Consider the following 26,851-nt stretch of genomic DNA (forward strand, 5'->3'; position numbering starts at 1 on the left):
CTAAAGAGAGCACATTTAGTTGCATAAAATAGTATATTTGTAGTGGTATCAGTCACATCTAAAGAACAGCGAGTGAGGAAATTAACATTAGCAACTTGATTGATCTGTGTAAACTATGAACCAGGCTGTAGTCAGTCTTTGTCCTCCGTGTCCAAGCTCTCTGAGAAGTGCACTTCAGAGCTCCGGAGCAAAATTAGATCACTTCAATGTGAGTCTTCCCGCCTGCTCGGGTTCCTAAAAAGGGCTTGTTCCTGGAGCCCACATGTCGCCTCCTGCCCCTCCTCCTCGCTGGACTGAACCCCAATTAGATAAACGGGAGCTGACAGCAGGACTGGTGGAGCCAGTGAGATACGGCGGAGGATGATAAAAGAAGGAAAAGGGAAAAGGCAGATAGAGTCGGACAGAAAAGGAGCAAGCCTTGATGTTGTATCTGCTCTGATTAACAGCGAAGAAGCTGAAGAGGCAGTAACTTTATTTAGGTCAGGTGGCTTTTTTTGCATTTGTTTGGCCCTTTTGTGCATCATCGTCAATTCGCACAGGAAAGACGGCTGACATTATAGCATATACCTAAAAGGCCACTTCTCGGCATAATCAAAAGTGTTTACTGCTACTTCTTGTTTTGTTTTTGAGTCTTTGAGAAAGTTTCATCTTCACTCTTATGAGAGAAGATGGTTTGTATAGCAGCTCCACTTATTAAATGTTGTACACTAAAAGGAAGTAACATAACAGAGAAAAAATGAGCAAAGAAAACAAGTGGTGGAGATAATTATAAAAACGCTTAAAACAGAGAAAAAGAGGCACTAAAAAGACAGAAATGATTACTGAGTCAATGAACTCCCCCTCTGATTTAACCACGACAGCATACATCTACACATGCACATCCAAATTCTTTCTGCGGTCGTGTAAAATGCTGCCTAAAGCTCAGCCTCAGGCTGGGCCATAAAGGTCACGATCTCTATGCTGCTCTCGAAGGTCGCACAAAGTTCATGACACAGGCTCGACCATATTTGGCTGCTCGCTCTCTTAAAGGCTTAGAAGTGAAATTTGAAATGATAGAGAGGGAGGGAGGAGGAAGAAAAAAAATCTGGAAAGCTGGAATGTTCATTGGTTGCAGCTGGGCATCGCTGGAGCAATATGAACCTGGGTTTAAAGCAGGAAGTGAGAGCGTGCACGTCTGTGCGTCTGCAGATCTGTGTGCATACATATGCGCACGCATGTCAGCATGTTTGTGCAGCATGCGTGTGAAAGAAGAGTTATGAGATATCGTGCTAATACGGCGCGAAAAGTAGACTTTTGCAAATACATACAGTCTGTGTGAAAGAAACATGGCTGCGTGTCTGCACGCATGGCAGCATGTGTGCGGATGACTGAGATATTAGAGCAATATAACAAAGCTTAAGCCAGAAGTATGAGGTTACAGGTCCATGGTTTTTGCTGTGGATACCAGAAAGCTAGACAAGAGACAAAGGGACTCTTATAGGCATAGTAACGCTTTACCCACCCGAGTGTTGTTTTGACCTCACCAGTGACTCGATCACTGATCATTTTAGACCACTTTTGTCATTCAGTGTTTTTTCTTTAATTTTACTACTTTCTACATTGTAGGTACACACAGAAGATATCAAATATATGAAGCGACATATATGGAATTATGTAGCAAAGAAAAAAAAGATAGATAACTCTAAATATATCATATTTTATATTCCTGAAAGTAGCCACCCTTTGCTTTGTTGACAGTGCTGCCTTCTCTCAATGAGCTTCATGATGTAGTCACTTGAAATGGTTTTCACTTCACAGATTGGAACCATCAGTTGTGTTGTGCAGAAGTCAGGTTGGTACAAAGCTGACAGCCCTATTTATCAACTGTCAGAATTCATATTATGGCAAGAACCAATCAGATAAGTAAAAAGATACGACAGTCCATCATTACTTTAAGAACTGAAGGTCAGTCAGTCCAGAAAATTGCTAAAACTTTGAAGGTTTTCAGAAAAACATGTTAAAAACCATCAAGCCACGACAAAACTGGAAGCATGCTCAATCATCCAGGTAAGTAAATCCCCAAAAGCTGATTCTGTTCATCTGAACGTAGTGTTTTCAGTGGGAGAAACTGGAAGACCAAGAGTCACCTCTGCTGCTGAGGATAAATTCATCTGAGTCACCAGCCTCAGAAATCACAAGTTAACACCACCTCAGATTAGAGCCCAGGAAAAATACCACACAGAGCCCGAGTAGCAGACACATCTCTACATCAACTGTTCAGAGGAGAGTGTGTGAATCACACCTTTATGGTCAAATAGCTGCTAAGAAACCACTATTAAGGAAAAACAACAAACAGAAGAGATTTATTTGGGCCAAGAAACACAAGGAATAGACCAGTGGGAATCTGTGCTTTGGTTAGATTAGTCCAAATTTGAGATCTTTGGTTCCACCCACCGTGTCTTTGTGTGATGCAGAAAAGGTGAACGGATGGTCTCTACATGCATGGTTTCCACCTTGAAGCATGGACCTGTGATGGTGTAGGGGTGCTTTGCTGGTGACCTGTTTGGAATTTATTCAAAATTGAAGGCATATTGAAGGCATACTATGGTTACCACAGCATCCTGCGGTCACATCCAGTTTGTGTTTAGTTGGACCAGCTCGTGCTCATATCATCATCTGGCTGTTTGGGTTTTCTTTATTTGCTCTGTCTTACTGTACGGTCTTTACTTTACAGTATAAAGCTACCAGAGACAACTGTTCTTGTACTATGACACTATATAAATAAAACTGAATAGAATAAAAAATGGCTGTGACAGTTATTGAGTGCTGCGAGAAAGCAAAATACAGAGTTTCAGCTCTAAAATTCTTGAGTCAAATGCAGATGTTATGTGTGAAACTGCATCTCACACGAAGAAATAACTGCCTGCTTTGTTACACAGCCCGCAGCAGATCAAACGTGCCATTGTTCTGCTGCTTGTCTTGGTTACATTGTCGTCTGTAAGATGATAAAATAACACAACGAGTAAAATGCAAGCCCCGACTGTAAAACCAGCAAAGGCAATTTTACATGCACACTGCTACATGTTACAAATCAGTTTGGGAGTGTTTACTGTCTCATTTCTTTACAAAGAAAAGCCCTTTTTGCCCACTGAATAATTTAGACTGGAAAATTTAATGAGCTGGAATCAAACTGATGCATGTGTGTGTGTGTCTTTGTGTATGTCTGCTTGTGTGTGTGTGTGTAGGTGCACATTTGAAGCTAATGTACAATGAGACCCAAATGAATTATAAATCCATCCAAATTGATTTGGATCTGTTTTAGAAGCCCAGTCTCCATTCAGAGTCTTACTTTAAATGAGCAAGCAACATTAAGACATAAACACACACACAGCATGAAGCAACACACTCCTTTGAATAATTCAAAGTTCTGTCGTTGTTCTTATGATGGCTATACTTTATCTTTCTCTCACACAGACCGAGTCCTGTTTGTGTTTCCGCAGCCTCATCTCTCCTCTGTCCCTCTTCCATTTTTTTTTATTCTGCTCTCACACATCCCTTGTCTCTCTCATCTCGTCTCTCCTCTCATCCCCTATCTTCATCTACTCCTGCACTCCCCCTCCTTTCGTCTGTCCTCTCCTAACCCCAGCAGCCAGCAGGTCTACAGAGTAGTGCTCTCTGTGTGCCAGCAGCAATTCCTGGAGGGCAGTCAGGCAAACAAACCCAGGCAGTGCCCACTGCATGACTCACAGAGATACAGAGACAGAGCGAGAGGAAAGGGGTAGAATCATTAAGATGAGAGAGCAAAAAGATATGAAGCTGTTAAGAGGCGATGAGAGGGAACAGAAGGAGATTGGGGGTAAAAAAAAAAAGTGTTGAGAGTGCAAAAGGCGGTAAGGGAGATTAAGAGTGGGAGAGGAAAGACACGTAGAGAGAGTGGGAGATGGGGGCAAATGGAGGGCAACCTGCGCGATCTCGCATGCACATGAGAAGAGCGGGCACGCAGCTCAGCGAGGAGGCTCGAAGAGAGCGCGTAAAAGAAGTCCTTCTCCTCCTCCCCCCACCTCTCTCTCTCCACGTCCCCTCCTTTCACTCAGTCTCTCCAATTGATCTCTCTTCTGCCAAAAAGTGAAGCCCAGCACGACAGTCTTACATGAGCTGCCTGAACCCGAGACAGAAGGATGCATTTAGAGAGAGACAAAGCAGATGAAAGGTAAAGGTTGCTGCTGATAGATGAGGATAGCCACATCAGGATAGCTGGGACGCTTGCAGATAGCCTGTCAATTACTGCGTATCAAATGTTACTGACAGATAGATGGGAGCCTATCCCAGCTGTCACACGACGAGAGGCAGGGTGCATCCTGGACAGGTTGCCAATCTGGCACCAATTAACCTAACTCCACACAGAAAGGGCCTGGGAGGATGCTGGATTCAAACCCAGGACTTCTGATTACTGACCTCTGCACCACCGTCCTGCCCCATATTACCCAGAGATCGTATCTAGATCCTGACTGGCAAAATACCAGCACTGATTGTGTTTGCTATATGTTGAAACACACACTTTCAAACACTCTTCAGGTTTAATGTGCTGAACAGAAAGACACTGGATATATATACAGTATAAATGTCCACCAATGGCCTAAATGGTAGCACTGGAAACAAATACAACTCACAAACAAGTCCGAAACACCAACAGATGAGATAAATAGATATGGAGAGATATTCTGTGAGCGATTTCTAGGGGATTGATCCTCGCCTCTGCCAACCTCCTTCTGGACTGCATTAGACATGGTGCTTAGATAATACACTTGTGGGGATGAGGGGAAGGAGATTCAGGGAAGGTGGAGACAGAGAGACCTGAGCATAGGAGATTTTTGTTTTCTGAGTTACTGCACCAACAGAATCCACCATTGAGGACACTGAAAACTCTGACTTACTTTATTATAAACCGCCTCTGCGGTTTATAATAAATGATTTACAACTACACAATTAAATGTTCATCTATAATTTAATGATAGTGGCCAATTAAATTTTTCACCTGGAGTTCATACACTGTCGGTTAAACTTTAATGCAGACTTCTGACCAGTTGCATAATAGAAAACACTTGGCAGTCTGCTTCAGCTACAATCTCAAGTAGACGTGCCCTTAAGGAGGACTAATTATGTTCATTTCCAGCTCCATATTTTTATTTGCTAGATTAGCTGTGGTTCCAAGTTCAAAACAAACCTTATTGATCTTATAGGGCACCTTTGTGCAGAGCCTTTGCTACTTGTCTGACTGAAGCAAGCTGTTCCAGCTCCTCCTCTTTTGTGATCGGCTGCCCCTCATTGGCAGGTTTGAAAAGCAAATAGATGTGGATGCTGTGGACCAGATGCAGTAGCGGTTTTAGATACGGGCGACACGGGCGGTTGCCCGGGGCGGCATCGTGGTGGGGGGCGGCATCACGGGCATCAGCAAAAAAAAAAAAAAAAAAAAAAAAAAAAAGCTTGTACTCATGCTGCCCGGACGTCAGCCAGCGCATATTGGGAATGGCATTGGCACCGATCGGTTTTCTATCGCCCATTTGCTGGGAGTAAGGACGCCCTTCGTTTGCGAGGTGCGCCTGCTGATTGCGGCGCAGAGAGGAGAGGGCGGGGCGGCGGGGGCAGCATCTAATAACCAACTCGCAAAGTAAAACAAAATAAAAATAAACCAACAAACACGAAAACACCAGACATTATGATACAGACTACAGAAGTTTAGAAAAAGAGAAAAGAAGAGGAGGAGAAACGAGCAAAAGATGCAGGTAAGCAGATGTGTCATTGGATAATGGCAGGTCATCCTGAAACAATCAGAATCAGAATACTTTATTAATCCCTAAGGAAATTATGTGAGTTACAGAAGAAATGGTAAAAATAGCAACAGTAACAGACTAAACTCCAAACAATACATTATGTTACAGATTTTAATATTAATTAGTCATTGTCAGTTGTTGATTCGTACTGTTCTCATTGTATGACGAATTATGATGGTTGTTTGGTAGCCGTTTGCATACTATGCATACTCTCTCTCTCTTCATATGTGTGTGTGTGTGTGTGTGTGTGTGTGTGTGTGTGTGTGTGTACAACAATTTTATGTTAATGTACAATCCTTAATATGCTTTGTGTGTGTGTGTGGGGTGAGGGCGCCAGAGGGAGTGTTCGCCCAGGGCGCCAAACTGGCTAGGACCGCCACTGACCAGATGAACATAACTACATTCATATTTTATCGAGCCGACAGTAGAAAAATAATGGTCTGAAACTAAACAGTTAGCTTGTGGCTCACAGGGATTACTTCAAATTGTTGCCATGTTTAAAAGCGCATCCACCAGCGTACAACTGTATAAATATAACAGAATAAAAGCTGCACAGGCCATGTTGTATCTTTAGAAGATAAAACAAATGCTTTTGTCTCAATACATCAAGCCAGTGTTTCTCCGTGGCAGTTAGAAGGATTATTGTTGACTTCACTGAACTGAAAAGAAGCTGAAGCATCGTGGATATAAAGCAATGCATTCTGACTTAAGATACAGCGCACTATTAATGAGCCACACTTTGTTTACTGGATTTTAGTGTATTTATAGTAAATCCAGCAACTGCACTTGACTGTCTTTGTATCTTATTTTCTTTTCTTTAGACTTTAGAATAGATCTGAGTTTGGTGAAAGTGTCAGCAGTCGTCTTCTGAGCTGAACTGATCGAGCGACGTTCCCATCGCTCCCAGAAGAGCAGTTTAGACATTTTTAGAAGAATGTTGAGTTAGGTGTAACTTCGCAAAGAACCAGTTTTAAATGATATCTTGAGACACTTTGTTACTAGCAGCTGTCACACAAACATCATTTCTCCCCCATTTCTTTAGTTGAATCTATGAAAAACTGGAACTGGACTGGACTGAAAATCAGTAGCAAAAGATGTGATGCAATGATGCCTTTAAATGTGAAACTTTGGGGTTTTATCCTCAATATGTAGGGCGGAGGTCAGGACAGCGATAGAGCCATCTGTAAAACACGGTGGAGGCTCTGTCATGGTTTGGGGCTACATTTCTGTCAGGGGTGTTGGAGCGCTTGTTAAAACTGATATACAGAAATATCCAATAAAAACACCATTAGCACAAGTTACTAATGAATGATGCGATTTGAATAAAGCACAGGTTGACCAGTCAGTCATTTTCTCTTTTAGATTCTTTTATTTAACCAATGTTACATTAAACTAACATAAATAAACATTTTTATGAACAAAAGGCACACAGTTCAAATATAAACAAAGAACGCCTGTACACCTTGTCTCAAAAACAAAAAGAAATTCTACCGTCTCTGAGCGACAGAGCAATCCGAGAGAGATGAGTTTCAAGGGGGTTTGTTGACAGAACGCTACAGCGCTGCCGCCGTTGCAGCAGCATTATGTCTCAGCATGACGTACACGCCTCAGCCCCTCAAAGGAGCCTAAGCGGTGGGCACAACAGCTAAAACGGCATCCGGGAGCAGCACTAGCTTCACGTGAATCCTCTGCCATGAGGTTAACAGTATGTGGAAAGTCCCTCTGAAACTCACATCCACCTCTGGTAAGAAGAGGCCACAAAATAAATGTCTGTTAAACTTAAAAGATTCATACACGCAGCACATATACTTGAAAATGGGCCGGAGGCTGGGTAAACACTTTAACAGGAGGGTCAGGGTTTCCAACAGCTTCTCTGTGGAAGCCTCTGATTGGTCTGTTGCAGCTTCCTCAAAATAATAATGTGGCCAGGTGGTCATTCACAGTACTGAGAGGACGCCAACTGTCTACTACAGCGTTTGTCCAGTGGGAACCACGATCATGTACAAGTCAAAATTACCCAATTAAATTTATTTATTTATATAAGCGCAGGTTCAGAACAACAGTCATCCCAAAGGCGCTTTATAATGTAAGGTAAGGACCCCACAGTATTACAGAGAGAAACCCAACAGGCTCTCGTCAGCAAGCACTTGGCAACAGCGGGGTGGAAGAACTCCCTTTTAACAGGAAGGGACCTCCATCAGAAGCAGGCTCAAGGAGGGGCAGCCAGGCTAGGCTAAGTGTGGGGGTGCGGGCTAGATTGGGTTTTACCTGCATCTGCTCCAAATAAGTACATTTCGTCTTTTTCCAAAGTGACGATAATCACTTGTCCACAGCAGACAAAGTGTGCTATACGAGTCCACTCAAGTCTGTTGCAGCTGTTTTCAGTTGTCATCCACCTCTGAACAGTAGATTAAAACAGGTGTGTCCTTTGCTAGTCCAGTTTCGTCCAGATGAATCCGGTCTGTTATTCCTTGATGCAGTCCAGGCTAGGTGGATCCAGCTGACTACAGACCGGGAACACCGAGTATTTGCAAACATTTTTTAGTCTGTTTCGACTGGTTTCACCTTCAGTTGGATTAAATTTAGTGTAACAAACCGATTACAATAGAGTCTGTTAAACCAAAGTGGACATATACTTTCTTTTTAATTCGTCTTAATTGTTATTTTAAAGTGGCTGTAGATGAGTAGATCCACTCATCTACAACCTGAACAGACTCTGCACATTAAGTGTTTGCAAATACAGACACCGCGTTGCAATCTTGGCTCAGACAGCGACTGTACTGGGCACCTCCTCATAGTGAATGATGAAGTAAGGGTAGCTCTGGTCATCATTGAAGATGACAAAGATCTGGGGGTCCATCCAGTTGTCCACGCAGGAGTCATAGAGGTCGCTAGAGGCGTCACGAGGGTTGATAGGTGGAGGCCGTCGCATAGAGGGATTTCCTACAGTATACCTGTGTGAAAACAAAGAGGAAAACAGAAAAGCTCAGTTAAGGAGCTGGGACTCTGGAGATACAAGATAATAATTTACCACACAGAAATCTAAATTTCAAGATTACAAGACTGCCGTATCTTTCGCCACACTTCATATAATACAGCATGTAGCGACTGTATGAAATGAAACTGTGCACTGTAGGCGGGTTGTTTTTCCTCGCTTAAATATTCATGTCAATCCCCAAAGACCCGTCATCCATCAGTCTCTGTGCTGCTTATTCGGGGATCATAAATAAGACAAAGGCAGCGGGTAGAGACGTGGAGTCTGTGTTGCTGTTCGGGTCTGACGCTTATGCCGTGGAACAGATTGGACCCAGGTTTACAGACAGAGTGTTGTTCCTAAACCGCCACACAATCCCCTGGGTGCACCACACACTCTGCTGCAGCAAAACAAAGCCGGCAACGTATGATGGGCACAGCCAAATCAGCTGTTTTACATGTGTGGCTCTACATTTGACTTGCATTTTAAAAGGAATTTGTGTAGCATGACGATAGTATGACATGAAAGATGGTTTATGGAAAAGAACCTCCGGTTTCTCACGATCCAGATTGATGCCGATGTGTTCTGTAAATCGAAATGTAGAAGTACTCGAGCGTTTGCGAGAGACGGGGGTCAAAAAGGAAAAGTTGTTTATGCAGAGCCGTGCACTGGAGGGAACATACTTGTCAAACACTGCAAACGGTTCATTAGGGACGCTAAACCGCGCAAGCCAGCGATAAACCCAGGACACATAAGGCCTTGATTTAGCATTTACCAAACTATGTTCTTTCCGACCTCCTCTAAACCAAAGCAGATTTACATCTAGCTAAGATGTAAACGGGGAACAATTAAACAAAGCAAAGCACTGTGAGTGGTATAAGTGGGGGCCATTGCTTTAGAGGCACACAAATCACACGATTAAGCCAATATATTCCCAGCAATTTAACCCAAATGACATGTTATTTTTCCCCCTCCAGATAAATAAAACTCCACCCATAACTGGAGATGTTTCCTTATCAGTGTCCACACAAGCATGCACGCACACACCTACCTTCCAGTGAGGACTTTGGCCAGGAACATGCAGTGGACTCCTTTCGGCGAGCGTTTGGAGAAGTTGTGCGAGTAGACAGCTTTACGGGCAAAGTAGGATCCCTGTCCGAACATGGTGGCGTGTTTGCCACAGACTCGGGGGTCGAAGTTGTGCTTGCAGATGCCCTCCACCACGTCGGCCGAGGTGCCGTGGAAGAGGTGACGCTCGCTCAGCTGCCGGTCCCTCTCCGACATGCGCCGCGACATGTACTCCTTCTTCCTGTTGGAGCAGAGGAGGCGAAAGGGGATTTGTCAGCGATTCATTCATTTCAGAAAATAACACACAGACTGTATTGATGAGAAAATACGACTTAACACTAACTGTGACCACAACCTTGCGTACACTGAAACTGTGGAAAAACGCAGCCCTGAATCTGGTTCTTGCGCAACGATCGGTACAGTGACACTGTAACGCGCTGCTCATTTTGAAAGTGTTTCAGGCCAGAAAGGCTGTGACCCTGGCATGACCTCCCATGATCTCTCAGCTTGTTAGTGACACACACACACACACACACACACACACACACACACACACACACACACACACACACACACACACACACACACACACACTTAATTTCCAAATTTAGAAAAGAGGTGATAAACGCTTTCTTTTCACATGAACATTTCACAAGTCATTTGCGTGCAAATACACACACACGGACAAACAGACAAGCAAACAAGCAGTTATGGGTTTCCTGTCATAACCAGAGTGTGGGAAGAGGAACTCTACCGACATTCAGAGGGGGGGGGCAACACTTTCAAATTCAGTGACACGCACGCACAGAAACACACACCTTCAGTCATTTTGAAACCGTGTGGTACCCGTGTGGGAGAGTATAACTGTCACAGCTGATAGGCCTTGCCCTGCACTAATCACAGCGGTTAGCCCTGTGTGTTGAAGACAGGAACATCATCATCACCAAACATCTCTCCATCTGCTGTTTTCACACACCACTGCTGACTCGTTCTCACGAAGTCCCACACAGCTGCTCCCATTTGGCCTATTTTCTTTCTTTCTTTCTTACCTCCCCACTCTTTACATTTTTTTACATTAAACCTTTTTTTGATTATCGTTTCAGTCTTAAACGTTTTAGACTTCAATAACAGATATCTGAATAAAAAGGATTAACACCCAGTCTGCACCGCAACAGCAAAGTCTGTGAAACTACCACCGTACTCTGGTGCAACTTCAGCAACACTATGGGTTCATTATATAAAACACAGATCGTTGCTGTTAACATCAATACTTATTTTACGTCCTCAAGTGAGGTCAAATCTCTCGACTGTCAAAACAAGTTTTGAAACTCGTGCCTTTCTCATGACATCGTAGATGTTGATTATTTCAGCAGAGCTGTGCTTGACAACACAACCACACATGCATCAAATTCGAATGCCACAGCTTTCCCACAAAGCATGAAAAAAAAGAAGCTACATGCAAAAGAAATTAATACATGCAACCCTGCCAGCACACTTACTGACAGAAAAGTTTCCTGGTGTCATGGTTAAAGTTTGTAGGAATTATACATGATTAAAAGACATCTCTATAATAATCTGCTTCTCCTCTCACCTCTTATACTTCTCCCATAGGAAGGGGTTCTGCACACGTAGGATCTTGATGATCCTGAACTTGGTCTCCGAAACCGTCTTGTGGAACAGGCTGTACACCGTCCTGTAGCTGCGGTCTTCGCGGGAAACCGGCACCTGAAGGAAGTCCTGGCTCATGGTCATTGGCAACCACGTTTCAGGAAAAAGGCTGGGTGGGTTGGTGGTAGTTGGCGAGAGGGGATATGACGCAGGAAGGTCCATGGACAAAGAGGAGGAGGATGATGATAATGAGGAGGAGGAAGAGGATGATGAGCAGGATGAGGAAGAGGACGACGAACAGCTGAGAGGAGATAGAGAGAGGCCGCTCAAAGTCCTAAAACGAAAGAAAGAAAATGAAGCGTTAGATTTCTGACAGTAGTGTAAGAAATATCATTAATGGTTACTTATTTCCTATGTTAATAGCATATTTAGGGCATATACTGCACATTATATAGACAAATATATTTATATTCAGGACAAACCAAGCTACTGACAATAGGCTGTTTGATTATCAAACTGAATGGGATAAAAGACATTTTATGAATTTGCAAGTTGCTTGATCAGACAAAACAAACATTTATACACATCAGTTTTGGTTCTGGGAAGTTGTGATGAGGTTTACATGAAAAATATTCAGTGCAGCTCGAATTTCTATACTCAGATCTGCAGGCAAAGGGACGTTTTCGGTTTGTAGCCTGAGTACTACCGACCAATCACATATAAGAAAGCAGCTGTAGCTGTGTGCTAATTCTGTCACCTTGAATAAAGTATGATTCATTTCATTTTACATGCAATATAAAGTCATTAAAAATGGTACTAGGAAGTATTATGTAAGTTACGTCTAATTAGAGGGCAGTGAGATGATCTTACTCGCATGCAATCTTATAAATAACTAGACTACGCAATTTCTGGAGAAACTGTGGTGGGATTGTTGCTATGAGTGGACTCAATCTGTAGCTTGACTTCAGTGCAGCTAAAAAGCCAGAGATAAAGGGGTTGGCTAACAGAGTTGAAGAGAGATGGCTCATAAACACAAGTGTACTGTACCTGAGATAGCAGCTACCTGGTACATAATGGGATTACTCTGAGTGATCATAATAATTTCTGCCATACTGGTTTTGTATTCAAAGTGTAGTCACCCTCACTGTTCAGGGACATTTACCTTGCTGTAGTAAAGCTGTCCCTCCGCAGTACACAATTATTTTGTGCGTGGGAAAATATTTACAGTTAAAAAAAATAAAATATAAAAATGATTTCTGAAAAGTGTGTTGATGAGGATTACATAATATAGACAAAAAAAGTGTCACCCTGAAAAACACCCCACACTGTACTTGAACCCTCGACCTTCAACATACAAGGGACAGAGTGAGAGGTAACTTAGCCCCTAAGCCACTGAGGAATGTGTGACACAGGAGGGGCTCTCACCAACTTCAATTGTTTTGAAGTATGGTCTGTTTACAAAAAAAAAAAGACAACAAAAAATATCAATAAACTGCTCATAGTTGAGAATCCGCATTATGAAAAGGCCTCCACACGATGCTCAGAAAGACCGGACAACTGTGACTGGATCAGAAGCGCCGATTACTCTGATCAAGTGTGCTTCACAGAGGGATGATAGCTGCTGCCCTTTATTGAAACCTCATCTCTTTTCATCTGCCTTTATCCATGCCTGCTGAAGGTCAGTGAGAGCAGCTTTGGAGGAATTTACAGCAACCAAACCATCACCTAATGGCACCCCAGCACACTCCCCATCTCTCCACCTTCCTATAGCTGTGCTCCCATATGCCTACAATCAATACCCCCCCCCCCCTCCCCCCATACACACACCCAAAAATCCCCAAGAGTGAAACAAAACTGCCCGCCTGCCTGCCGCAGTGGACTAGCATTTCCACGAGCGCGCTCTCTAAAAATCATCTGCCACTGACTGTCAACAATGACATCACCGCACAGGGGAGCGGAGCAGCTCCTCAGCAGCCGTCAGCCATCACCGACCAAACAAAACAACAGGACTGCGCGAAAATGAAACCCAGACACCAAACAAGACAACAGGGAGGCGAAGTGAAGCAGAGACAGGAGCGAGAACAAGACACGAGGGGGGGGAAATAAAATGCCCATTGTGGAGCTGTCAAAAAGTGACAAAAAAAGAAAACTATTACGTCTGGCATTTGAGTCGGTAACAGTAGTTTGGCTGTCAAGTTATCGCCCTCCAAGTGTAAATGCTGTTAGTGCTATCAGCCATAAGAAAGTGAGTGTGTGTGTGTGTGCGCGCGTTGTCAGGAGACTGTGATCAGAGTGACTCTAAGTCGGTGCGACAGTTTTTCTCATCTCCTTTCTCTCTCTCTCTCTCGCTTATCTTGTCTGTCCGGTCTCGATCTCTCCCCCCTCCTCCCTGAAATCGATGTCTCTATTCCCTGTGTGCTTTGAAGAGATCACAGACAGCCTGCTGCAGAAAACAAGTGTGAAATGAAAAGGGACAGATAACACGAGAATGATGGACTTGGGGGAGAGAAAAGAGTGAGGAAAAAAAGAAAAGGAGGAAGATTAGGGGCAGATAACAAGGGGGGGAGAGAGGGGAGGAGATGGCTGAAAATAACACCGGCAGAGCAGAAAGAGATGACAGAAGGAAGGCGGGGGGAGAGCGGTGGGGAGGGGAGTGAGGGGGGAGAGTGCCAATCAAGCTAATGACCTCAACCTCCAAGCCCAAGCACAGATTGTTCCTGATAGACACACACACAGACACACACACACGCCAACAAACTGTTTCAGGTCACTCGAAAGGACACCGGACGGACTGACAGCCATTCCTTTGCACAAATAAAATTCCCATTTTATTGGATCGCCTGGCTAGAAGCTTTTTTTTTTTCTTTTTTGGTGCCCATTGTGTGACTGTGATCAGATAAAGTAATTAACTGAAGCTCACACACACACCAAATGGATGACAACGTCCCATAACAAGTCACTCAATCCAAATTCCAGCTCCCCACAGGAACATTTCACACTCCTTCACTCACCAACTCCACTCTGCTGTGCACCCAGTCTGGAAACCATTTAGACCTCATTCACTTCCTCAGCTGTGCTCTGCGTCTCCCTCCTTCTCCCTCTCTCTCTCTTTTCCTTCTCTCCTTTTCTCCCTCCATCTCCTGCTCTCCATTTTGTCTTCCCCTGCCTGTCAGGGCCCCGGTAGGAACAGCTCGTTCTAGCGTTCGCTCTGTGTGGGAAACTGGCAGGACACCGCTACAGCAGCCTGCTCGGCAAAGGAAGTGAAAGATTCTGCAAATGGGGTGAAATGACTCCACTTGTTTCCAATCTGGTATTACTTGTTTCAAAAATAAGACCCGAGTGCTGCAAGCCAGATCACTTCACTGCTATAAGGACAGGAAGTTGACTGAGCTAAAGAAAGAATTTATTTTTTTTTTAAAAAGAAAAGAGGGGAAAGAAACGCATTAGAAAAGGTTCGCTAGATCTGGAGCGCTAATGTTTTGCTTCTTTTCACCCTTTCCTTGATTTCTGCCTCTGCCCCGTCTCTCGACTTGACTCGTCTGTTCTCGTTTGCCTCCTTTATCTCATTTTCCCGTCCATCTGCTTCGCTCTGCACAGGACATCTCCCCGTGTCCCAGTGACTCTGTTTGACGTGCCAAAAATCTGTGCCGTGGTAAAGATGGGGTTTGAGTTTAGCTCAGGCTGCCAGTGTGCAGCAGAAAAGATAAAATGTGAATACAGTGTTCAGTATTCAACGCTGACTGTGACATTAACATCATGTACCGACCTCTGTGTGCCTGCAGCGTCTCCAAACTACAAATTCAGGATGCTCAGAGAACACAGAGAGCCACAAGAAGATGGCGTGTCAGATACTCAAGAATCAACTTTGTGTGCGAGTGACTTTGCACATGTTGCCAGGGACTTTTTTTGTGTTGAATGCAGAACTTTGTTCTAGAAATCAGTGTTGCTTCATGTGCAAAAATACTAAATGTTCTCTGATCTAAGTGCTAAACGATTTAGACAGCTCTGCTGGAAAGTACAAAGGCAAGCCAGCAGGGAAAAACAGAAAAGCAAGGCTATTAATCTAGTTAATGACTGCTACCTTTCAAACGAGAACTGCTACTGTTAATTAGTACCAATACTAAGCTCTGGAAAAAGTCGTTTTCTGGCATTACTTACTATAAGGCTGGGTGTATCTTGGCAATAGTCATTATGTGATTAACAGCTTTGGCCTCAGATGCAGTCCTTTATTTAAAGTCTGCATCACAACAACCGTCACATTAGGTAGTTCAGAACAGCCACCATACTGGGTGTATCACTCCGCCCAATCTAAACTAAGCCTAATGCCCGCGCAGAGTACAATACAGTTCCTATGAATACAGTAACACGTTCACAAAAACGAGTCTCTGCTTACATTACTGCAAGCGATGCTCTGAGAGCAAATCCACTAAGTCACTGTGGAGACATCTCAGCTGTGTTGTTGTTTATCTACTCGAGCCATGTCTTCACCATGGCCAAAACCTCAACCTCTGGATCCAGCTTTAGCTCTATTAGTGCTCACCTCCTAACCACAAAAGCAAAGATCTAATATCAGCCATGTTTACTTACTGTAGGTGTGGTGTGAGAATCACGGAGGACATGAACATGGGCCGCTTCTTGATCTGACGTCGGAACCCGAAGACTGCGTTCTGCTGGAAGCCCTCCCTGATGTTGAGGATATACTGGTTCTGGAGCGTAATGAACCTCACCTCCTTAAGACCTCTCGAACTCGCCTCCTCTATGAGCTTAACCACAGGCTGTGGAGCAGAAGGAAAGGGAGGGAAAACACATTTGTTTACCATTTTCTGCAGGTAACTTCTGCATTTTTCCATTTTACCTGTAAATCAAATGTGGCCATTGCAAAGACGATAAATAAAAGGTCACACATGGATAAAAAGCTGTGTTACAAAAGCAAGTAGTTTGTGTACATGAGAGCTGTTTTTCTAAATCCACCCCATCACTGGACAATTGATTAATGTGGGCGAAGCTAATGTGTCTGGCATCTTGTTCGCAGAGCCTGAATGCACCCGAACACACACAAATAAATGCACCGAATGGCTCACCTCGGAGTATTCCCTCCAGCCAAAATTGTCTCTGCAGTAGTACTTCCACACTGTGTGACAGCTGGGGGTGGGGTTTGGGTTCATCGCAGGCAGGGGTAGAGGGCTGGGGGGGGTGCTCAGTCGTCGGACGCAGTCAAACTCGAGGTCGCACACTCGCATCGTCCCAAAGTCTAGGGCAAACACTCGACCCCTGCAACACAAGGTTTGAAGTCATTAGAATAACTACGTAGCTAAGCGCTGCAGTCAGCAATGCACATTAACCCGGACGGCTAGCACGCAGGGCTGTGGAGTGATGACCTTGTTGTTAAATAGTCACAGTTTATATTTCCATTAGAAGCTGTGCTACAAAGCACGAAGCTGTTGATGGAACGTTAACTTAATCCGTGAGCCCTGGAGCAGGATGATCAAACCTCTACTTAGTCACTTATACTGAGCTGCATAGGGTGTAAATTTAAAGTAAATGACTTACAAATGAAAAACAGAAAGCCATACATGACAACTGTGCTTCAAAGTGCCCTTGAGCAAGTTACTAGGATTAACTTTACTTTGACTTCCCCATGGAACCAGCTCATGGGAACAGCTCTCTCATTATGTACAACGATGGCTGACATTGCTCTCAAATCTTTACAGTAAGTAACCAAATAGCTGCCTAGCAAATTTTATATTATATAAAAAGATAGGTTAGCCCTTCCAAATCAAAACATCAGTAAACATCAACAAAGAAAATACCAGAACATTAAAAAAAAAAAAAGTTAACCAAACAAATTAAAAAATGTGAGTTTTTAGTTGTTTTGTTCTGTGTGTGTGTGTTTTTTAAAGAGATCACCGAGTCCACAGATCTAAGGCTCTCAGACTCTGTAGCTCTCTCAGAGGGAGAGAGCTACAGAGTCTGAGAGCCAATGTTGAAAAAGCTGTGTCCTTTTCAGCCTCATATGATAAGCAGCCAGCAGGCCCTGATCACATGACCTCAGGGACCTGCTGGGGACATAAGAATGTAAAAGTTCACTGATGTAAGCTGGTGCTTGTCCATCTACAGCTCTAAAAGTCAGAACCACAGTCTTAAAATGAATTCTGCATTCAGTGGGGAGTTAGTGCAGCTGCAGACGATTCGGGGAGTTTTTGCTTTGACAAGTGAACAATGAATTACAATAATCTAGACATGATGATAATAATGATAATACTCCAGCCCCTGCTCTAAAGCCTTGCTATTTCGAGTAGCAAACAATCAGGTTAACCTACAGAATAATGATCTAGTAGCTGTAGGTGGTCAGCGAATGCACTTCAGCATAGTACAGTAGAGTTACCATCTGCCAAAAAAATAAATAGGGGAAACACATAATCTTTTCACGCCCATACAACCTCGCCTTAACCCCTCTCTGTCCCAACACACGCGGGTCAAAAACACTGTTGCGTGCATGTCTGAGTGTGTGCATGTGCATCAGTCGCGCTGCATTAGTCCTCCCTCGAGCCTCCGGCAAATCCTTTCTGGGTCAGACATACCACTTACATAAATGTGGCCAAACACACTGGCGTGCTATGGCAAGGACACACATATACACGATCTATACAAATATTTAACACACTAAACATGCACATGACACTACAGCCATAGAAGCGGGCACATTGCATGATGATGTTAATGGTCTCATTGATATTAGTGAGAAGCTAAGTGAATGTAACGTGAAAATGTTAGACTGTGTGTGTGTTACTTTAAAAAAAGTACACTACACAGTTTAGAGGTTTCCCACTGAAAAACAGAGAAGTGGAGCAGCAGCAGCAGCAGTAGCGCTGAAACCTCCTTATAAGTTCAACAGCCTGAAGCGGTGAAACCTCGTATTATAATGGCCGAAGAGAAAACAAGTCTTCAGTTTCATCCACTAAGTGCAGGTACTGGCTGCTGGGGTTACTGGCAAACACACCAGTGTCTCACAGGAAGGTGATAATGAGAGGTCCCGTCTCGTTTTTTGAAAACTCGCATAAACACTGACTCAAATGGTAGTTACATACCCTAAATTTACATCTGTATTTCTGCAAAGTCATACCGCGAACACATCTCTGGAATAGGAAGTGAAATGAGAGTTCATTTAGAGAGCACGTGCAAAAACAAAACAGTAACTGAAGAGTGAGTCACTGATAATCAGATCACCTGATTACCAGAAACACACAGAGAGAAGGTGCAGATAATCCCTGCGACTTTCTGAATTCTTCTCAACTAACGCAGACGCATTTCAGTTTAAAATGGGAAAAAAACAAAACAAAAAAAATGAATAGCTGTATTAATGTGAAAATGAAAGGCAGAAATGGAAGAGAAAAACAGAACAACAATGAAAAAAGGTGCAAGGGAGTGATGATACAAAAATAAATAAATCTGATTTTCACTGATGCTGATCTTTAGTTTCACTCTGTCCTGCACCTGTGCGCTCTCCTGTGACATGTTTTCATGGTATCGGAACAGAATGTTTTTCGCCTGTGACGGTATGTAATGATGACACGTGTGTGTGTGTGTGTGTGTGGCTGACTAACAAACCATGCACAAGTGTTATGAGAAAATGAACTTGAGCTTTCCATCCTACCTCACTCATTACCACAGTGTCGTTACCGATATGTTTTCATTTAAAAGCATGCTTGTTATATTTACGCCTCAGGTCTGCTCTACTCTGGTCTAGTAGGACCTCTAAAAAGACTGTTTGAAAAGCCTCTGACCCAGTTCTGCCTCCATCTCACTCTACCCCTTCCAACCATGTGTCCTACTTCACTACATCCATGAACCTCCTGTGAGGTCTTATTTTCCTCCTCCGACCAGTATTTCCACCATCTCCACAAACCACCTCAGCCTTGCTTTTTCAACCTTATCATTTCAACATAAAACAGTGATTGGAAATTTTAAAAAAGGATGTAGCCTCTGTATCTACCTCTCACACATCCTACTCTCTCCCTCCCCGCTGCACATTCAGACAAATACTGGAGTCTCCGGAGTTGATTATTTCCAATTCCTTTCATATAGCCCCTTCCTCCCCATCTAGTTTGCCCCATTTTAAAAATAAAATTCCAGCAGTTAAATTAAGTGAACTGAGATTTGGTAAGATGGCCAATCAAGAGTTGGATAGTGACCCAAAGCACGCCCACTCTAGCAGAGTCAAAGACCATGCTGGAAATGCGGGGCTTCTCCCACTTTTCTCCCAAGGTGCACCCAAAAGGAAAGGAACTTGTACCGAGCAGCTCCCAACACTACAAGCAGGCAAGGCGATGGAAAAAGGACAGCGGCTCCTAAGGAATATGCCTATAGCACACACACCTTCAAACTTTCTCATGACTACACACCAAAGGACCCACATTCCAACATCAGTCATGCTATTGTGAACATCACACACTGGAGGAACACTCGTCTATGTACGTACACACACACACATTCTTTGGACAGATTCATGTACGTACACGCAAAACTTCATCCAGTCACGCCCAGATAACTCAGTCAGTCAAGCAAATCTGCTGACGAACACTTCTTTCACACACACACACACACACACACACACACACACACACACACACACACACACACACACACACACACACACACACCCTTGATGTCACGTACTAGTGTTATTTCCTTGTATTCACAATCCAGTTATCTATTTAAATAGGCTTCATTTGTTCCTGTTTTTTAGCTTTACAGGCAGTGAACACACAACAAAGTCACACACACGCACACACAGAACAGGAAGAAGTGCACACTCGCGTCACCTGCACGTCCTGGATTTTTCCAGTATGAGTGTATCTGTCCACATAATTGAGCTCATAGCTCAGGGTGTCCTCTCTCAGTCCTTTAAGCCTCTCTTTTGAAAATATTAAAGGTGCCCAGCCTATAAAGAATGTGAGGCTTTAAAAAAAGATGAAAAAGGGGGAAGATAAGCAAATGAGTTTGGAATTTAAATCAACACTTAATTAACACTTGAGGGAGGAGAGAAGACCAGAGAAAGAAAAACTGTTTGAAATCACGGGGAAAAGGATTCTGCTTGAGAGCACTGGGACATCTCTCCCACCTCTTTGGGGCCCTTCAGGGAAAAGTAAGGAATAAAGAAAAGGAGCGAGACAGAGGAATAAAAGGGAAGAAAATGGGCACGTCAAGGAAATGTAGAAGACAAAAAAATTAAATCTGGTGTGGAATTATTATGAACAAAAAATAATTAAATTAAATAAAAGGAGGTGGAGCTGGAATTTAAAAAAAAAAAAAAATGGAGGCAGACTCTTGAGTAATGAGAGGCAGAGTGACACAGACCTCGCCCCTCTGATTCATGGCGTGATCTGTCTGACACATTATATCCACACAAACACACATCCAGTCTGACTATCTTGATACTGCCTCTACTCTCACAAACAAACACAGCTCACTTAGACACAATCATCCTTGATTTTCTGAGATTCATGAAACACATCTAGGTAACACAGAATCCCCTGTGATAGAAACACAAAGACACACTCACACACACCTTGGTGTCAGGTTGCTCTGTCCTTGGCGCTCAGTGACTCTTTATGCCAGTTAATGACAAGCAAAGCTTTTATCACATGGTTAATCAAAAAAAGGCCTGTCTTCATGACTGACGCGCACACACACACACACACACACACACACAGCAAGATGTCAAGTGCTAAAGTTCCTCCTTAAACAGATATTACAGGAAAAAGTTTGTATTTTGTTGTAAGTAACAGTTGTCACACAATCAGCTTGTAAAGTGAACACTATTCCTCACTCTCTCTCACACACACACACACACGGCAGCACAAATGAACAACTGTACGGTGCAGGATTATTACAGTATAAGTTTTAGAAGCGATGACTGTGACATTCCTCCTCACTGCTGAGTTCATGACTAAAACGGATTAACCGGACTTCCATTCCTGCTTATCATATGGATGGGATTAACCTGTGTTATGGATCACACACACACACACACACACACACACACACACACACACACGGGAACAGCTCAGCACAGAACACACACTCACACGCCCTGTAGTAGGCCATGCAAAACATAATCAGATGGAGATATACAAAAGCAGTCGTGCATTTTCTTTCCTGCCACACACACGCGCGCGCGGCCAAAGGCCGAACGGGCCTGTGTCTCCATACCGACGGCAGAGCTTGTTAAGTCATCTGCTCCTCTTTATACTGCTAACGATGTTATCATTTGGCTGCCGTAACCACGGTGACGCCTTCCACCCTGTGTGTGCGTGTGGCTGCTTGCGTGCATGAAAAGACAAGCTGGGTTGCATCTCTAAAGAAAGACGATCAAAAGAGCTCTCACACACACCCAATGCTACACAAAGCTTTGAGCAGTTGGCTGAATGAGCTGATTTGTGTCGACGCTGCACGGCTAACCGACTTTCCCCCAGTTTGTGTGTCATCACTCGGCAGGCTGCTCCGCTTTCAGAGCCCCCGACCGATATTAAAGTTTGCCCATAGTGCACATAATCGAATCTGCCAGAGACGAGCTTATTTACGGTCCTTACCTGTGGTGTAAATAAAATCTATAATGGCCCACCTTAGAAAAATAAAAAGATCAAAACAAAACAAAAAAAACCCCAAAAAACCAAAAACCCAGAAACTGGCCACTGTTTACTTCTTGCCGATAAAAAGCTAAACACGCAAGAAAATGACTTATCTGGGATCATGTGAAAATGTTTTACGTTGTGTTTTCATTCAACCATCCACAAACAGTCAAACCTGTTTTAAGGGTCAGGGTTGGAGAATTCCTTTTTAGCCAAACTAAAAATGTATCCTCTGCTACTTGGGTATATTCACTTAAAAAATGGCAAAGATATATTAATAAATTAGCTTTTAACAAAACTCCAGTCATCAGAAGATACACCAGCATCAGACTAAAAAAGAAAACTGACTGAAATGCCTCAAAGTTTTTTTTTTTTATGTAAAGAAAAACAAAAACAGTCATTACAGGATTATTCATATGATACAGAATTTCCACATATACACATTGAAAATGTGCTGGTAAAAAGTTTCTGTCGTTTCTGGTTTCCACTGCAGTTTCAGTCAAGTGAGCCAGATGGTCCTGTCTTACTGTATGAGACACACTCAAAAGGCCTCTGAAGAATCTGGGTTGACACCACCAGGTGCATATCCTGTTTGTGGAGCAATATGCTCTTTGCATAGTTTCAGCTGAAAACATGAGTCAACAAGTCAAACACACACACACAAAAGTTGGTGCACACCTCAAACACATAGGTGCTTAAAGGGCTTTAAATGTGAGTGGGGGTGTGGATAGGGTTAATGCCTTAAGATTACACTATACTGACATAAAGTGCACTTGTAATTAGATCCACATAATGACATGAAAATGAGGGGAGGCCTCTAACTCGCAAACACTGCAGAAGAGATTGAAAGCTTAGGGTCAAACATGTGTACAAGTACCCTTTGTGTGTGTGACAGTGTGAATGTACTTGCATACAGTACAGTTTCACAGGAAGCAGTAGATGCTCCTTTGTGTCACCCCAATGGGGGCGAGGGAGAAAAAGACGTTTATCTCCGTCTGCTAAAAGGCGAGCGTGAGAGCACTGCGAGTCACTTTGCTTCCCTGTGCAGTTTATTCGTGCGAGTGTGTTTGCGTGCCAAGCAGTGCGTGTGTGAGTGTGGGTGCGAGTGTACACAGTGACACGCACGCTTATGACCGAGGGAAGAAGAGAGCTGCCAAGTGCGTTTGTGTCACTGACCGCACAAGGCCGCTGGGGGTCACGCAAGTTCACGGCTTTCTGCAACGAGTGCTATAAAAAAAAAAAAGAAAGAAAGAAAAGAAAAAGCCTCGCTTTTGACGGCTTTCTGGCCAATCACAGATCTGGGTTTGGAAGAAGGGAAGTGCAGGAAATAGATAACCGATATCAGGGCCATGCCTACACAAGGGCGTGATAGCTGTTCAAATAAAGAGATACAGTAAATGCAGGTGACACATTAACTAGAAGGACACACGGACCATGTGCATTATAAAGCTGTGAAAGCAACAGTCAGCATTGGGAGGAGCAGTCACTTGTCTGCAGTCCATCATCCACGCATGTACAGAACAGCTGTGCAGTGTTTTCAGTTTGTCACCGGTGGCAAAACCAAAGAGGAAACTCAGGTCTACAGTTTCCAACACTCTGAACCAGAAGTGGCTTAGACTATCACTTGCATGCAGCCTATCAGATTACTGCACCATTGTTGCTATGTCACAAATACCCATCGATCTAACAAACAGTCCTTTCAGCAGCATGTTCAACACCAAATGGACTGGGGTGGTGGCAGTATTCTCCAATTTCAGCCCCGCTTATACAGAATGAGGATTTGGGTTAAAACTTGAAACGGTTTAATTGTCCACTTATATTGGAAATATTATAATTTATATGAAAACAATTGTCAGGAATAAAGAGAAATGCTGAAGGGTGATACTCTTGGGGCATGAATTGTGGTTTCACTTCCTACTTTCAATTGACTGAATGCAAAGTGAATTGTCCCATCACCCACAGACACAGATGGCAAAGATCCAACCAAAAAAAACCAAAAACAAAACAGAAATACTTTGATGCTGCTTCCCTCTGTAGCAGGGGTCCTGTATCTAACCAGGGAGTTTGTAGCACACATGCTACTGATTAACACAGAGTACAGGTTGCACTACAGCGGGATACTTACTGATACTTTAGCCTGACTTGCTCATTGTCAGGGTTGCAGTACAGTCTCTCCAGCTGTTCCTGGGAGTCATCTGCTATGCTCTGCCAGGTCTGGCTGCTGCTCTTGCGGATCTGCCAGTGGTAGGGCAGGACGGTGTGGTGGTGGGCACAGTCATTGCCATAAACGCACAGTCCCTGGAGGAAATCCACACAAATGTCCACTGAGTCTGACTGGTGTGTGTGATATTGGAGCTGAGTGAGCAGCTCAAAAACCAGATCCAGTGAGGCCTCTTCACTTTTGTCCTGAAATAGCACTCCTTTGTCAGGCTGCAGGAGGAGGGGGTCCGAGATTCCAGTGCAGTCTTTGACTGGAGGATTTGTTGCCCCAGAGGTTAGGAGGTCGTTGCTTTTGATTGCCCCCTCCTGGTGTGGAGGAACCTGGGGTGCAACTATGGGAGGTATATCCCTGCTGGGAGCTGTTATTGTCACCGCGCTACCAGACTCCCTGAGGCCCGGTTTCAGCTGGAAGCAGTTGGGGGAAGAATCGCTGATCTTAGGTTGCTCCCCTCGCCGAACAGTCTCATCCAGCTCCGTAGTAGTATCGGCTATTTCCACATCAACGTCCTGGGTGATCAACCCAGGCACACCGGCCCCAGCGGTGGCATTGTCAGCGGTGCCCCGGTCTTTGAGGCACACCTGGCCCAGGCAGTTCTGTTTCACTACAGCCGCTGCGCACAAATTCCCCGGAGTCCGGCCCGGCTGGTTCCGGGGAACAAACACCCCATCCCCGGAGACCAGCGTATCTGTGCTCAGCAAAGTAGTCAGTATAGGATCCTCCAGGGCTCGGTGGAGGCATTTGGCATCCAATTTCCTTTGTTTCTTCTTGAAATAAGGTTTCACCAGAGATATTTTGTCCGAGAGCCCCACAATCTGTTGCTCCGTGAAATCTTCCCCTTCGTCCATATTCAAACTCACATCCAGGGTGATCCCGGTCGGCACACCATCTGTGGATTTCTGGAGAATGTGCAAAGTTTTGTCCATGAGCTTCTGTGAAAGCCCGTCAGTCCTGGGAGAAGGAGAAAGAGAAGAGAAAGAGGTAGTCATCAAAGACAACACCTATAATCCTTTAAGCCTAGTTTCCAAGGTGAAGTCATCCTAGCAAGCGCATAAAGAAATGATTAATAGTCTGTGTCGCTCGGACGAGGTATTAGCCCATATCATAAACTCATCTTTTCTTTCCTGGAAAGGAAAACCCTCACCCTCTATATACCGAAACGAAACCAGTTCACCCCCCTCCCTCCGCAGACCAAAACTGCTCTGGTCCCAGAATGACCCAGCACATGTTACACCACCATCATCATCATCATCTGCGGTCATTATAAACCCGTCCTTATAGGAATATTACAGCAACAGCCTGTTATACAGAGTCTCGTTAGTGAAGCAGCTTAGTGCAGTCAACAGGCCAACTGAAGCGGAAAAATATTACCTAATCCTACAGCAGGGAACTTGGGCTCCAGCCTCAGATTAATCATAAAAAAAAAACGAGAACATATAATTGCAGTGTCTTATGCTTTTTCCTCCTCCTCCTTCTTGTGCCTTTCTTTGGTGTGCTGCTAACGTCATTCCTGCAATTACAGCTGCGTATCCGAACGGGAGCGATAAAATCATCAATTGTAACAAAACCTCCCTCTCCCGGGACGGTGTATTTTGATCACGGGAGTCCGATACGCGGCCCCTGCCGTCTACGTGCCGCTCACACGTCGCTGCTCGAGCAACTTTGCACGTACGCTTTACAGCTGACAAATACACACACAGTCCCATATATACACACAGAGACACACACGGCACCGCAAATGCCGAGCAGCGACAAAAGACAAGCGGGACACCCCGGAGACTTGTTTCAGCGCTCCGCTACACAAACGGCAGCTCTCGTCGTTCTTTAAGCAGAAACACTTGATCAGCAGACCAGGGGCTCTGCGGGCTGTCCGTGTGAGAGAAACACACAGAGAAGCACTGCAGCATGCCCAGCTTCCCCACAGGACAGCCCGCAGAGCCCCGGGTCTCTCACACCGAGGCGACAAAACCCTACCTGCGCGATAATGTCCGCCCCACTCCCCCCCGGTCTCGACGCTCTTTGGTGGGTAAAATCCAGTGCACTCATCGGAGAAGCTCCGGGGATAATAGTATCCGTGTCCGGGGCTAGACTGTTGTCCGGTTCGGTTGCTCTCGTCCTTCTGTTGTCCCCGACGCGTTCATACTACGTCTCTATTTCATGGTGTCTCCCTTTCTTTGTATCCTTCTGCCGGATAGGAAAAGACGACTGAGAACAGAAGAGAGGAACGCACAGCTGTGGCGAGAGACGCTCTAACTGACTGCCCTCTCTCCCATCTTTGCACAACCTGGCCCCGCCCCCGTAACCTGTCAGAGGCGGGGTCTCCTCAAAGGAAGGCTGGGCTTCGGCTCGAAGGGAGGCGGGGCCGGAAACGCAGCATGAGAGTGTGGGGAAACCTCAGCGACCCCGGAAGTAGGTTTCTAAAAACAAACAAGCATTAACATACTGTTAAAGTTAATTGCAGCTCTTTGATGGAAAAATAATTAAATAATTTAGATGTATCCATTCCAAGTAAAACTAGTAGATTAATGGTTTAGGTAAAAAA

General features: G+C 44.3%; 1 protein-coding gene across 1 annotated transcript; it reads right to left on the reverse strand.

The window, feature by feature from the left end:
- Positions 1 to 7,156: 7,156 nt before the first annotated feature.
- tiparp (TCDD-inducible poly(ADP-ribose) polymerase) lies at positions 7,157 to 26,605 on the reverse strand. Its single transcript, XM_085429627.1, has 7 exons — positions 26,284 to 26,605; positions 24,217 to 25,260; positions 16,542 to 16,731; positions 16,048 to 16,235; positions 11,444 to 11,794; positions 9,836 to 10,093; positions 7,157 to 8,764 (listed from the first exon to the last, which is right to left on the reverse strand). Exons 2-7 carry the CDS (start codon positions 25,233 to 25,235, stop codon positions 8,575 to 8,577), a joined length of 2,196 nt encoding a protein of 731 aa, XP_085285753.1. The 5' UTR covers positions 25,236 to 25,260; positions 26,284 to 26,605; the 3' UTR covers positions 7,157 to 8,574.
- Between the last annotated feature and the right edge of the window lie 246 nt (positions 26,606 to 26,851).

The sequence above is a fragment of the Copadichromis virginalis genome, linkage group LG14 (genome assembly GCF_057382275.1).
Source record: "Copadichromis virginalis isolate Kocher_CV1m ecotype Utaka linkage group LG14, C_Virginalis_male_GT1.1, whole genome shotgun sequence".
Taxonomy (NCBI): Eukaryota; Metazoa; Chordata; class Actinopteri; order Cichliformes; family Cichlidae; genus Copadichromis; species Copadichromis virginalis.

Bases quoted from the DNA above. Each gene is read 5' to 3' on its own strand.
- tiparp (XM_085429627.1), bottom strand. From the start codon at position 25,235: ATGGACAAAACTTTGCACATTCTCCAGAAATCCACAGATGGTGTGCCG. The intron at 16,732-24,216 runs GTAAGTATCCCG...CTTGTGTTGCAG, and splicing joins CAAGTCAGGCTAAAGTATCA to GGGTCGAGTGTTTGCCCTAG. The intron at 16,236-16,541 runs GTGAGCCATTCG...TCTGCTCCACAG, and splicing joins GCTGGAGGGAATACTCCGAG to CCTGTGGTTAAGCTCATAGA.